This window comes from Dermacentor variabilis, chromosome 8, assembly GCF_050947875.1.
Source record: "Dermacentor variabilis isolate Ectoservices chromosome 8, ASM5094787v1, whole genome shotgun sequence".
Classification (NCBI taxonomy): Eukaryota; Metazoa; Arthropoda; class Arachnida; order Ixodida; family Ixodidae; genus Dermacentor; species Dermacentor variabilis.
This window is the reverse complement of record NC_134575.1, coordinates 107,620,851-107,632,579: the sequence shown is the minus strand read 5'-3', so window position 1 is coordinate 107,632,579 and position 11,729 is coordinate 107,620,851. Positions and strand designations below refer to the sequence as shown.

Genomic DNA, 11,729 nt, shown 5'->3' with positions numbered 1-11,729 from the left:
ATTGTTGCAATGTTTATGAAGGTTTTGCAAAGGTTATACTCACAATTAGTGGTATGGTATTTCAGAGTGGTGTATAACACATCGTTTTGTTCGCTTTAGATGCTTTATTAGTCAGTTACAGAATTGCAATATCGTTTTTCATTACAGGTTAGAATTGCAAGCTATATAGTTGCATTTCCAAAAGTATAGAAGTTTTCTAAAATCGCAAGAAGTTGAGCTAAATGAGAAAGTTTGGTTCTTTAGTCAATATATTTTAACTTTATTTTTTACTGAACAAACCACATTGGAAGCTGTACTGTGTTTGCCAAGAAGAATTTCTCTATTTCCATGTATTTAGATAGGATAGCTTTCAAATAAAGCTTCCTCATAGGTGACTTTTACTGAAGGAAGAATTTTACATAAAAGAAAATCTTTATTCACACATCACAAAATGCATCGCACGTGTTGACACTGATATGTTCACATGGTGTGTTGTTACTGGTAAAGTATGTTTTACTGATAAAAGTTGCTGGAGGTCAAGGACTAAAAGGTAGGCATTAAGGTCTTCCTATAACATGAGTGCTGTGTTCTTTCATTCATTTTCTTTGTAGTACTTCAGTGGGCCATGAAAGCAAGGAAATCTGAATAATATGCAAATGGGTTGTAGCTGTACTACACGGGCGCAAAAATTATATTCACTTGATAGTACCTCAAGTTCTGAAATGCCATATTTTTTCATTGGGGCTGCCACACATCCAAATTTAATGTTCAACATGTTGTCAGACGGCATCTTCAGTGATCAGTTCTAATGTAACTACTGTGCGCATACAGGTTTAATCTGCCTTCATGAATTGTGGAATGTAAAAAGCATACTATTGGGGGGGGGGGCATGTCAAATCCGAAGCCCATGTGTAAAATGGCGCCTGCCCCGTCAAAGCCGTCCCATCGCCGATCTAAGGAAGTTTGCCAGGCACAAGTGACATGATCGTTGTAGTTGAAAGTTACGTCTAAAGTAGTTTTCACGCGATAAAAGCGATTTCAAATACAGTATAACCTCGTTGACGCGATCCCGTTACGTATGATTTCCCGGTGCCAACGTTCGCAATCGGAAACACAAAGAATGTGACGCAGTAGACTTGCGCTTATTGTTTACCGTTTCGTACGTGCCCTGAAAATACATTTCGGCACCAACGTTCAGTGCATCGCCAAACTGCGATCGTATGATACTTTTTCCCTTTTTCCGGCCGCTAGGTCTCGTCTAAAACTGCTCTAGGTATCGAGAATCGTAACTGCCCGCTGCGGCAGCTTCACCGCAATACTCGCCCGCCCGTTTCGCACGAGAATGCCGGCGCGCCTTCAGTTTGTCATTCCGGTAGCAGCAATCGGCCTCCAGGGTCATTGCACGCGTCATTCACAGCCTTCGCCGCCAGCCCTATTGCGATAAGCATCTTTACAATCTGTTTTACAGTGCGTGGTGCCGTTGGAAGTGCACTGCACGGTTTTAATAGGCGATCGCCCAAACGCGCCGCCTTTTCCCTGCTGCAGTCTGCTATCGTGTGAAACGTTTTCTGGCCGCTTGATCTCGTGTAAACAAGAAAAGGCGTGAGGCGCGGGCGATTGAGAACAGTAGCCGGCCGCCGCATCAGCTTCCCCACAATACTCGGCCGCTCGTCTCGGTAAAAACGCCGGCGCACAATCGACAGTTTCGTATTCCGATTCTACGAATCTCCTACCGGGTCGTCGCGTGCTATCCCTACCTGATCGGGATAAGCATCTTCACCTATCTCTTTTACCATGGGGGAAAGAAACAAAATAAGAGATGCCATGACGTCACGTTTTATTGCGATAGCAATTTCATGGGCGCAGCCCTGGACTAAGGGCCCCACCATCTCGCCTACTTTTTGAAGCAGCTTATTTCCTTCCTTCCTTCAGTCGCATTCTTGCCGTGATGTTCCATATAAAGTCCAAGGGCAATAACACCGTAGCCGCGCGTCGTGCGAGTGAAAACAGGCGAGAGACGCCGACGATTGCGGCTCAAGCTGGCGCGCTCGAAGGAGAAAGCGGAGCGCAAACGCGCCATCTTCCTTCGAGCGAAAGGCCTTGAGGAGATGGGCGGCGTTGTGCTCCGGCAGCAACTGCGCATTTCGCGACCGGCCTCAAGGGGAATCGCGGCTAAATCTCGCGCGCCATATGTGGAGGAAAGCGGGGAGGCAGTGCGGGAGGGATTGGGGGCTGCTTCGACTCCGCCAACAGCAGGGCCCCGCGCGGTAGTATGCGCCGCATCTTGAAGGGGACTTGCAGACGGCTCATACTTAAACTCATACCTTTGTGCGCGCTGTGTTCTCGCCTCTCTTGCGTTGAAGCGATAGGTCGCACTAGCGGTACTAACTGCTTCTGCGCGCTTGCTCACACCAGCGTTTTGACAGCGAGCATCCGCGATCATCGAGTCTGATGTGGGCCGTGACTGGTGCGACCGGGGCAGCAGACAAAAGGACGAGACGTTAATTTGAGGGATCGCCAGCAGTTTGTGCGCGGGCGCGAGAGAAAATCTGGGGGCTTTTGCTCCTTGAATATATGACTGACCCTAGGCACTACGGAGGAGGTTTCTTAGCGCTTGTTATGGCCACCCTGCAATAAAGTTGGATGGATGGATGGATGATTGAGGCTCAACCCTTTGAATCGGGCGGCGGCGGCGCGCGCCACCTAGCCATTAATGGTTCTATATGCATGCATACCTATGTGGTTACTCCTTTACTTTTGCGTTAATATTGTCCTCCAATCAGATAGTCTCCGTTTAGTTATTTCTACCTGTTCAAAGTCTATTCTACTTTCACTGTCTTTAAACCCAAAGCTTTGAATAGTTCCCCGTTAGATTCAACTGCAGGGTGAAGTTGTTTACAAGCAAGTATCAGGTGTTCAGCCGTTTCCTCCTCCTCTCCACACGCCTCGCACACCAAATCTATCTCCTGGTATCTGGCTCGGTACGTTTTAGTCCGCAGTACACCTGTCCTGGCTTCAAACAACAATGCGCTTCCCTTAGAGTTATCGTAAATATTTTCTTTGGCTATTTCTTGCTTAAACGTCCTGTATGTCTCCAATGCCGATTTGGTTTGCATCTCTGTACTCCACATACCACTCTCTGTCTCCTTAATCTTTTTCTTGACAGATGAACCCTTACTTGTCCCCCCGCTACTGCCCAAGTATTTGCTTGCCAATTTTCTAGTTCGCTTCCTCCACCTCGTGTCAACATTCCTCGTGTATAAGTAACTGAATACCTTCCTAGCCCACCCAATTTCCCCCATTTTCTCAATCGCTCCTCAAATGCTACCTTACTACTAGCCTCTCTGCCCTCGAAAGAAGATCATCCCAGATCCCCCTGCACTCCAAGATTTGGTGTCTTGCCATGTGCTCCCAGAGCGAGCCTACCCACACCACGCTGCCTAATTTCCAACTGTTGCCGGGTCTCTGTTCTAATACATAGAACTGCATTGGCAAAAGTCAGGCCTGGTACCATTACCCCCTTCCATATCCCTCGTACTACCTCGTTCCTATTGTTCCACAGTGCCCTACTCTTCATAATCGCTGCATTTCTGTTACCTTTAGTCGTTAGATATTTTTCGTACTCTGTCAGATACTCAATGCCATTATTTATCCACACCCCAAGGTACTTGTATTTATCGACTATCTCCAGCGTGGCCTCCTGTATCTTATGCTCGCCGCAAGTGTTATCATTAAAAATCATGACTGCTGATTTTTCTTTGCTAAACTTCAAGCCTAATCTGTCTCCTTCTGTACCACATATGTCCATTAATTCCTGCAGATCTTCTGCATTGTCAGCCATTAATACAATATCATCCGCGTCCTGGTAATGACTGTTCAATCAATTTTCCTTATTTGAAAAATGATAGGTTGAAGCCGAGTCCGCTTTGCTGTATTTTGGCCTCTAAACCTTGTAGGTAGAGCATAAACATCAGAGGTGACAATGGGCACCCCTGCCTAAGCCCCCGCCGAATCATTACAGGCTCCGAAACCTGCTTTTCCCATTGTATAATCACCCGGTTACCTTTATAGATATCTTTTAAGAAATTGGTTACTCCATCTTGCACTCCTAAAGTTTCCAGAATGCCCAACAAGCCCTCTTGAAGTACACTGTCATAGGCTCCCTTGATGTCCAAAAAAGCCAGCCATAGGGGTCTGTGTTCCTTTTCAGCTATTTCAATGCACTGTGTTAGCGAGAACAGATTGTCTTCTAGCCTCCTATGCTTCCGGAACCCATTTTGTAGCCCTCCAAGTACCCCCTCGTTCTCTACTCATGCCTGCAGTCTGTCCTTTATAATCTGCATAACCACCCTGTAAACCACTGACGTCACTGTTATAGGCCGGTAGTTATTTATGTCAGCTTTGTCCCCCTTTCCCTTATATATCATTCTCATCCTACTTAGCCTCCATTCGTCAGGTACTTTACCATCCACTAGCATTTTGCTCACCACCTCCCTCAATGCTTTCTTAGATTTCGGGCCCAATTTCTTTATTAACGTAATTGGAATACCATCGGGGCCTGCCGATGTGCTACTTGGTACCCTCTTCTCGGCCTTTTCCCACTCTCTTTTCCAAGCTAAAGCAGTGGGTTGACCGGGTTATCCCTCTCCGACGTACTGCGTGTACTATTTCTCTGTTTTGTAAATTTTTCCCTCATCATGGTTCCTATATGCTCCATTGCCTCCTCTCCTTCTAACCGAGTACCTTGAGCTGTTACTATATACCTCTGCTCTAGGCTTGTCCTATTACCCAAGGAGTTCAGATGTTGCCAGAATTTTCTAGCTGCCTGTTTATCTTTTTTATTGCTTATGTTTGACAGCCATTGGGACCCTTTTGTCTTGATTTTCTCGTTGATCAAATAGGATGCTTCCCTTTTGCATTTTATGTAGTCTACCCATTTCCTCTCTACTTCTGCTTCAGGTTCTCCCTTACTTTTGGAATACCTGTGTTCCCTGGAGGCTTCCTGACGTTTCTTTATGGCCTTCTTAACCTCTTCATCCCACCAGCTCTTGAGGTTTCGTATCCCTTGCCTTGTTTTCCTGACTCGCGCCTTACCTAGCTCACGCTCAAATAGTCTCATTAACTTTGGGTAAGTCCAATCAGTACCCTCTGATATTTCCTCTTCAATTTGTTTGGCCGCTATTTCCACTTGGTCTTCTGAGTAAAAAAATCACATCTGGCATTTCCTCGCGCGTCGTTCGTGCTTTAGTTTCCCTCTTAAAACTCAACTTGATACGTTTGTGGTTGCTACCTATACTTCTGGAGCCCTGTTCATCTATAATCATGGCTCCTAATCTATCGTACATCCTATGTGACATTAACGCATAATCTATTGTCGAGTGTCGACCCCCTACACCCCATGTTATAATCCCGTCACACTTTTCAGTAGAGTTACCGACAACTAAGTTAAGCCTCTCACACATATCCAGCAGCATGTTACCTGTGGAGTCTGTGTACCCATCCATATCTTCAACATGCGCATTCATGTCTCCTAATACAATTACTTCACATCCTTTTCCTAGCTCATTGATGTCCGCTGCTATACACTCCAACATTTTTTTGTTTTCCTCTTTAGCATTTGATCCTGTCCAAAGGTATACAAAGCCTAGAAGTGTTTTCGCCCCTGCTACTTTTCCTTTTAGCCATAAATGCTCCTTGCATTCCTGTTTGACCCTTTACCAATTTGTATTTTTATGAATGAGTGCTCCAATTACCCCACCCTTTCTGCTACCCTGCACTCTGTTGCAGTATTCCCATGCATAATCAGGGTTACAGGGCGGTTGTTCCATGTCCCTAAGATGTGTCTCTACAAACCCATAAACCATTAAGTTCTCCTGCCTTAGTTGTTCTTCGATTTCCTCCCATTTTAGACTATTTCAGCCACCTTGCATGTTAATGAACCCTATGTCTGACTTAATTTGGCTCTTGCGCTTATTCCTGTCACCTCTCCTTACCGATGTTTGCGTGTTTGTGGCTCCTGCCTCGAATCGTCCGCACCTACACTGCTTCTTTCAGCGCTCTGGGTCCCCCTAAAAAAGCTGTTGCCTGGCGACCCATCCTGCCCCCTATCCTTTTGCCAGTGGCACCACTGTAGTGAATGCCATCCTGCACAAAAGGCCGGAAGCCGGTTCCGTACACGTCCCTGTTGACCTCCATCACGCTGTACCCGAGTCGTCCGCTCAGACTCCTAATGACCCGATTGGCCTCAACCACCCTCCTTTCTACCTGGTGAGCCTGGCCCTGGACCTCTGGGATAGTGCATATGGCCACATGCACCCTCCCGGAGGCCTCTCTAAGCTTACTCAGCCCAGTCTCAATGTGCCTCTCAAGGTCCTGGCTTCTCCCCTTAAGCACGTCATTGAGCCCAGAATGCATAATGACCAAGCCGTCGCTCTCCGTGCTGACCCCAACTACTTCCCGCGCCTTAGTCATTGCTTCCGCCATGCCCTTGCCCGCTAGCGCCTCCACCTGTACTCGCCCGTCCGCCTTCACTCTCGCCATCACGCCCTGTTCGGCCCTCCCCACATTGGAGTCCCCAATCACCAAGACCCTTCTGCGTGCAAACCGTTCGCCTGCAGCCTGTGTCCGCTGCCCCTCCCTTTGCGCCCGCTGGCGCCCCTGTGGCTGCAGCGTCGCCTCACTCGGGGCGCGTTGTGCAGCTTCACTATAACTACGCCTTTTCACCGGCGGCGAGCTAACGATGGCTTGCTCTGGCTCCCTGCCTCCCACTTCGCCTGTAGGGTCTACCCTACTTTCTGAGTTTTTGCCAACACTTTGATGTCCTGACCCGACCTTCTCCGCTGCCCGCGTCTCCAGCGCGTCGAGCCGCCTTTCCAGTTCGGCGCTCCTTTCTTTTTCTGCCTCAAGCTCGGCCACGGTCCTTACTAACTGCGCGGCCTGGGCCGCCTCCACCTTGACGAAATCGTCAACTTTCGCCTGCAGTGCTACCCGCTTCTCATGTTCCTCCCTCAGCTCTGCCTTAAGCTCGTCGAACTTAGCCGCCCAATTCCCTTCCAGTTTTTGGACGGCTTCCCTGACGCTCTCGCGCGACCTGCACGTGAAGCTAGACCCCTCCGCGTCTGCTAAATTCTGGAACTTACTTTCGTCGAAGAAGCACCATCGCAGGCACTCGTCGCACTGCACTTGCTCCCCGTCCCCCGCGGCCTTCACGTTATTCGATTTCATCGCTAGGCCTACGTCCCTGGGCCCAACGAGGAAGTTCGCCAAATCACTCAAGCAAAGCCGACCTCGACCGCTATCCCAAACTAAAATAAAGAATTATCACTCCCTACCCCATGTAAGAATCCAAGGAGCTAGCTGAAAGAATTAACTAAGCCTATTAATAGGTCCCTCCTACCAACTAGGCCTAATGAGGGAGCCGCCAGACCTAGACAAAGCCGGTACGTTTGCTACTCTTACCAAGAATTCAAAATTTGGGCCCCTACTCCATGCAAAAGAAAACGCTTCGAAACACTAGCTAATAAAGATAAAAGAATACTTAGCTACGAACGAAGTCGCTGAAGCCTCGACCACAGGAGCGTCCGTGAGCCGCCGTAACGAGCACCGCAGCACAAGTTTTCCTTAGAGTTACTGTATGTGCTACCGCAGGTAGCAGAGTTGCGCGTCTGTTTTGTCACGCCGCTAGCGCCTCTATTGGCAGAACGTCATCACGTGGTAGCCAAGCAACCGTGCATTGCGGAGAAGCAGATGTTCGGGCCAATTTTTGTATTTCCCGATGCCGCCGCTGCAGCGAACTGGATTCACACAAGTTATCGCCAGTCAAATTCAAATCCAATCCGGCCGATCTTGCCGTTCGCTGTTCACGTGCGTGCTAGCTGCGTAGCAACAACGCAACGTGCGCAGCGCATCTCACGTTTGTTTCGTCGGCCTGCCTCGTTACACCTTACTGCAGTAATTGTTTTTCTTCCTTTGTAAAACTATTGTGAAGGGTGTTCAGGTAAAGACACCTGAACAAACAAATTTTCAGTCAACTGCCTATTGCGTCAAGTGTGTATGAGATGAAATTGCTTGACTAACAGCTACGTGCTTTCTTGGGCTCTGCTAAAAAATTCACAGCTGGAATATTAAAAGCTACTGCAAGTCCGGATTTTTTTTAAAGTAATGGAAGCACGTAGAGTTATACAGGAGATTTAGCTGGAATTACCAGTTTTCTGCATGTGATGCACCACACTGCTTTCACCGAAGTGTCGTAAAAAAGCCAGCTCACATTTTCATGATTATGCACTGCTTGGGTTGTTTCTGAATATTTATTTATTTATTTATTTATTTATTCAAAAGCACCTTACAGGCCCTATGGCAGGGCATAAAGTAAGGGGGGCATATTAAACAGTAAAATGTATAAAAAGTACAAATTGCCAACAGGAACAGTGCTATAAGAAAATTACCGTCTTACTCAATATTGAAGGCACTAGGAATACAAAGCAATATATGAAGGCACACGAACACTTGTTACTGTTAACAGAGCAAGGAATACCGTTTATGAAAATGATATACAACATGGCAAGAATGCACGATAACATACACTAGATTGGTCACTCGTGAACGGTATTAAATGGGAAAAGCATGAGTAACTGAGAGCGGAACGTGTCGGGATTAGATATGGAGGCTATGTTATCAGGGAGGTCGTTCCAGAGACGGATGGCACGTGGTAGTGCCGATGAATTAAATGCATTTGTTTTACCGTATATGCGCATGAAACTGAACTGATTATGTAATCTGCGTGAAAAAGAGTGGGGTATTTGTAGTTGCAACCGGGCTCGTTTATTAGTGTAAATATATTTGTGGAATAAGCACAGAAGAGCGATGTTGCGGCGGATATCTAATGGCGGCAACAGTAGGTCTAGTTTAATTTGTGTAATGCTCGAGTTTATACTGTAGTTACGGGATATGAAACGGGCTGCTCTGTTTTGTATCATTTCCGTCATATTTATTAGGTAATTTTGATGAGGGGACCAAATTGGGGAGGCGAATTCTAACTGTGGCAAAATGAATGTTTGGAAAGCGAGTTTTCGAATGTTTGGCGGGGCATTTCGCAAATTCCGTCGTAGATAGTCAAGAGAACGTGATGCTTTGGCGCATGTAGAAGTGATGTGTGGGGCCCATGAAAGATTCTCTGTAAGAACAACTCCAAGGTACTTATATGATGAAGTGTGGGAAAGCATAGCGTTATTAAGATGATACGAAAATTTAGAATTCACGCATTTTCGGCTGAAGCACATCACCTCGCACTTTGTAAAGTTTAGTGTCATGAGCCATTTGTTACACCAGTTAGCGATAAGGTTAAGATCTGCTTGAAGTTTCAAGTGATCGTCAGTCGTGTGAATAGGACGGTAGATTATGCAGTCATCGGCAAAAAGGCGCATGCAGGAAGTAATCTGGGTGGGCAAGTCGTTAATGTAGATTAAGAAGAGTAAGAAGCCGAGGACGCTGCCTTGTGGCACACCAGAGCTAGCAGAAGAAGGCGGGGAAGAGAAATTGTTAACAACAGTAAACTGTTCTCGAAAAGAAAGAAAATTACGAATCCAGGATAATGTTAAAGAGTCAAGTCGTAGGGCAGATAATTTAGAAATTAGGCGACAGTGGGGCACTCGGTCAAAAGCTTTAGAAAAGTCAAGAAAGATACAGTCACTTTGAAGGTTGCAGTCCATGTTAAAGTGCAAGTCAGTCGTTAGTTCGAACAATTGCATGTCACAAGAAAATCCCTTCCTAAAACCATGCTGATTAGAAAAAAAGAAATTGTGAGCTTCTAGGTGGCTGTAGGCGTGGGAAGTGATTATGTGCTCGAGCATTTTGCAACATATGCAGGTTAAAGATATGGGCCGATAGTTGTCAGGTGTATGAACATCTCCAGATTTGTGAATTGGTATTATTTTTCCTATTAACCAATCGGTGGGTAACTTTCCAGATGCTAGAGATTGTTGAAAAATATGACATAAGATCTTGCTTGAGGCAGCGATGGTGTTCTTTAAAATCCTAGAATTAATGTTGTCAATACCGGCGGAAGTAGATATTTTGAGGTTACTAATGAGTAATTTAACGCCTTCAACAGTGACGTCGATTGGTTCCATGTATGCGGCATCAAGTTCAGGAAAAGTTGGAACATTGGAAAGGTCCTCCTGAGTGAAAACAGATGAAAAAAACGTGTTGAATACGGTGGGGCAATCGGCGCTAGAAATAGGTATGTTTTCTGTTCCGTGCAAAGTTATAGTGTTAGTATCTCTTGTCGGAGATATGGTTTGCCAAAATTTTTTAGGATTGGAAGTTAGCAGCGATGGTAGGTCTTGAGAGTAATATTTATCTTTGGCGGAAGATATCGCTGAGCAGTAATTGTTTAAACTGTCATACAGGAGATTTAGCTGGAATTACCAGTTTTCTGCATGTGATGCACCACACTGCTTTCACCGAAGTGTCGTAAAAAAGCCAGCTCACATTTTCATGATTATGCACTGCTTGGGTTGTTTCTGAATATGAAAGAGGTTACTACTAAGTAAATATATTTAATCTACTACAGCTTATGTGAAGCAGGATGCAAGAGGAATGAATGTCGTCATTTAACATACGGTAAGGGCCTAACTGTGTTTTGAATTATTCCTTATAATGTAGCTATGTCAATCCTGTGAGAAAAACTTTCGCTACACTCCCACAGAAGGCTACTTTTGGAATCCCTGCAGTGGAAAGGCACATAATGAAATCACACTTGCAGGTGTAGCTGATATGCATTGCTTGCTGGTAGATGGATATGTTCCTACACAAGATCTAATGGGGTACCAGAGTTGAAATATCAATGGTTGGTCATTGATTGACCTGTAATACTTTAGACTGGCTACATGTCGAGAGCTATGGCACATAAGCAAGTATGGGCCTCATTATATTTAGTACAGTTCCCTTTGTGAAAGAGCACCACTTGATAAAGCTCACTACATAAAAATATTTGCACGCACATACACTAGTGTTTTTGTTTTTTTCTCTGAAATTCGCATTGTGATTTTATTGCCAAAAAAAGAGGCAGTTGCGGCTCGGTGCTTTTTGTTACTGTTTGCATGCTAAAAGAGCACTGAACTGCTCTTAGTAGCGTATTTATCTCTGTTGAAACAAAACCTGAGTGCCAAGCAGTATTCAAGCGAATGAAAGTTATTAACGTATCTGATTGTTCACCTCAATTACTAACGTTTGTCCAGTTTTTAATACGCTATGTTATTTCGAACCTTATACTACTTTGTGAAGTAGCTTTTTCGCACAAAACTTTTTGTAGCATTTCCGGAATCTATAAAATAACATCACCATATTCCCTAAGTATATTCGGTGCGATCTAATCGTTACCGTCGCGGTTCACGAATGCTGCATCTGATCGGCGTATATAGAATACAGAATCTATTCTAGATACGCGAGTGCCCATGCGTTATTAGGGCGGAGAAAGTGCACATGGGAATGCAAGTCCAAAAAACAACTAATATACGCGCTGCATCTTACGCCGCGCGCTAAAAAAGGGCAGCGCCTTTTTCTTCACAATCTAATCCAGTCAGCTGTTTCGATGCGCTTTGTTTGCGATTAGGCGGAAAAGCGGTGCACAGCGATGCAAAAGCGCCCACGGTCGATCGACGATACGCTAGGCATGTCGCCTGCAAAAACGGAGTGCGGCTTCGCCGCATAGACTTGGTTGCTTCTCAGGCAAGATGGCGGACCTACGCGCA

At 45.8% G+C, this 11,729-nt stretch overlaps 1 protein-coding gene across 1 annotated transcript in view; it reads right to left on the bottom strand.

Moving 5' to 3' along the window:
• Positions 1–6,015: 6,015 nt before the first annotated feature.
• The window catches only part of LOC142591521 (uncharacterized), a 44,481-nt gene continuing 38,767 nt past the window's right edge, over positions 6,016–11,729 (bottom strand). Inside the window, exon 2 of the mRNA XM_075703845.1 lies at positions 6,016–6,642. Coding sequence (XP_075559960.1) covers positions 6,016–6,642 — 627 coding nt within the window. The remainder of the gene's footprint in view (positions 6,643–11,729) is intronic.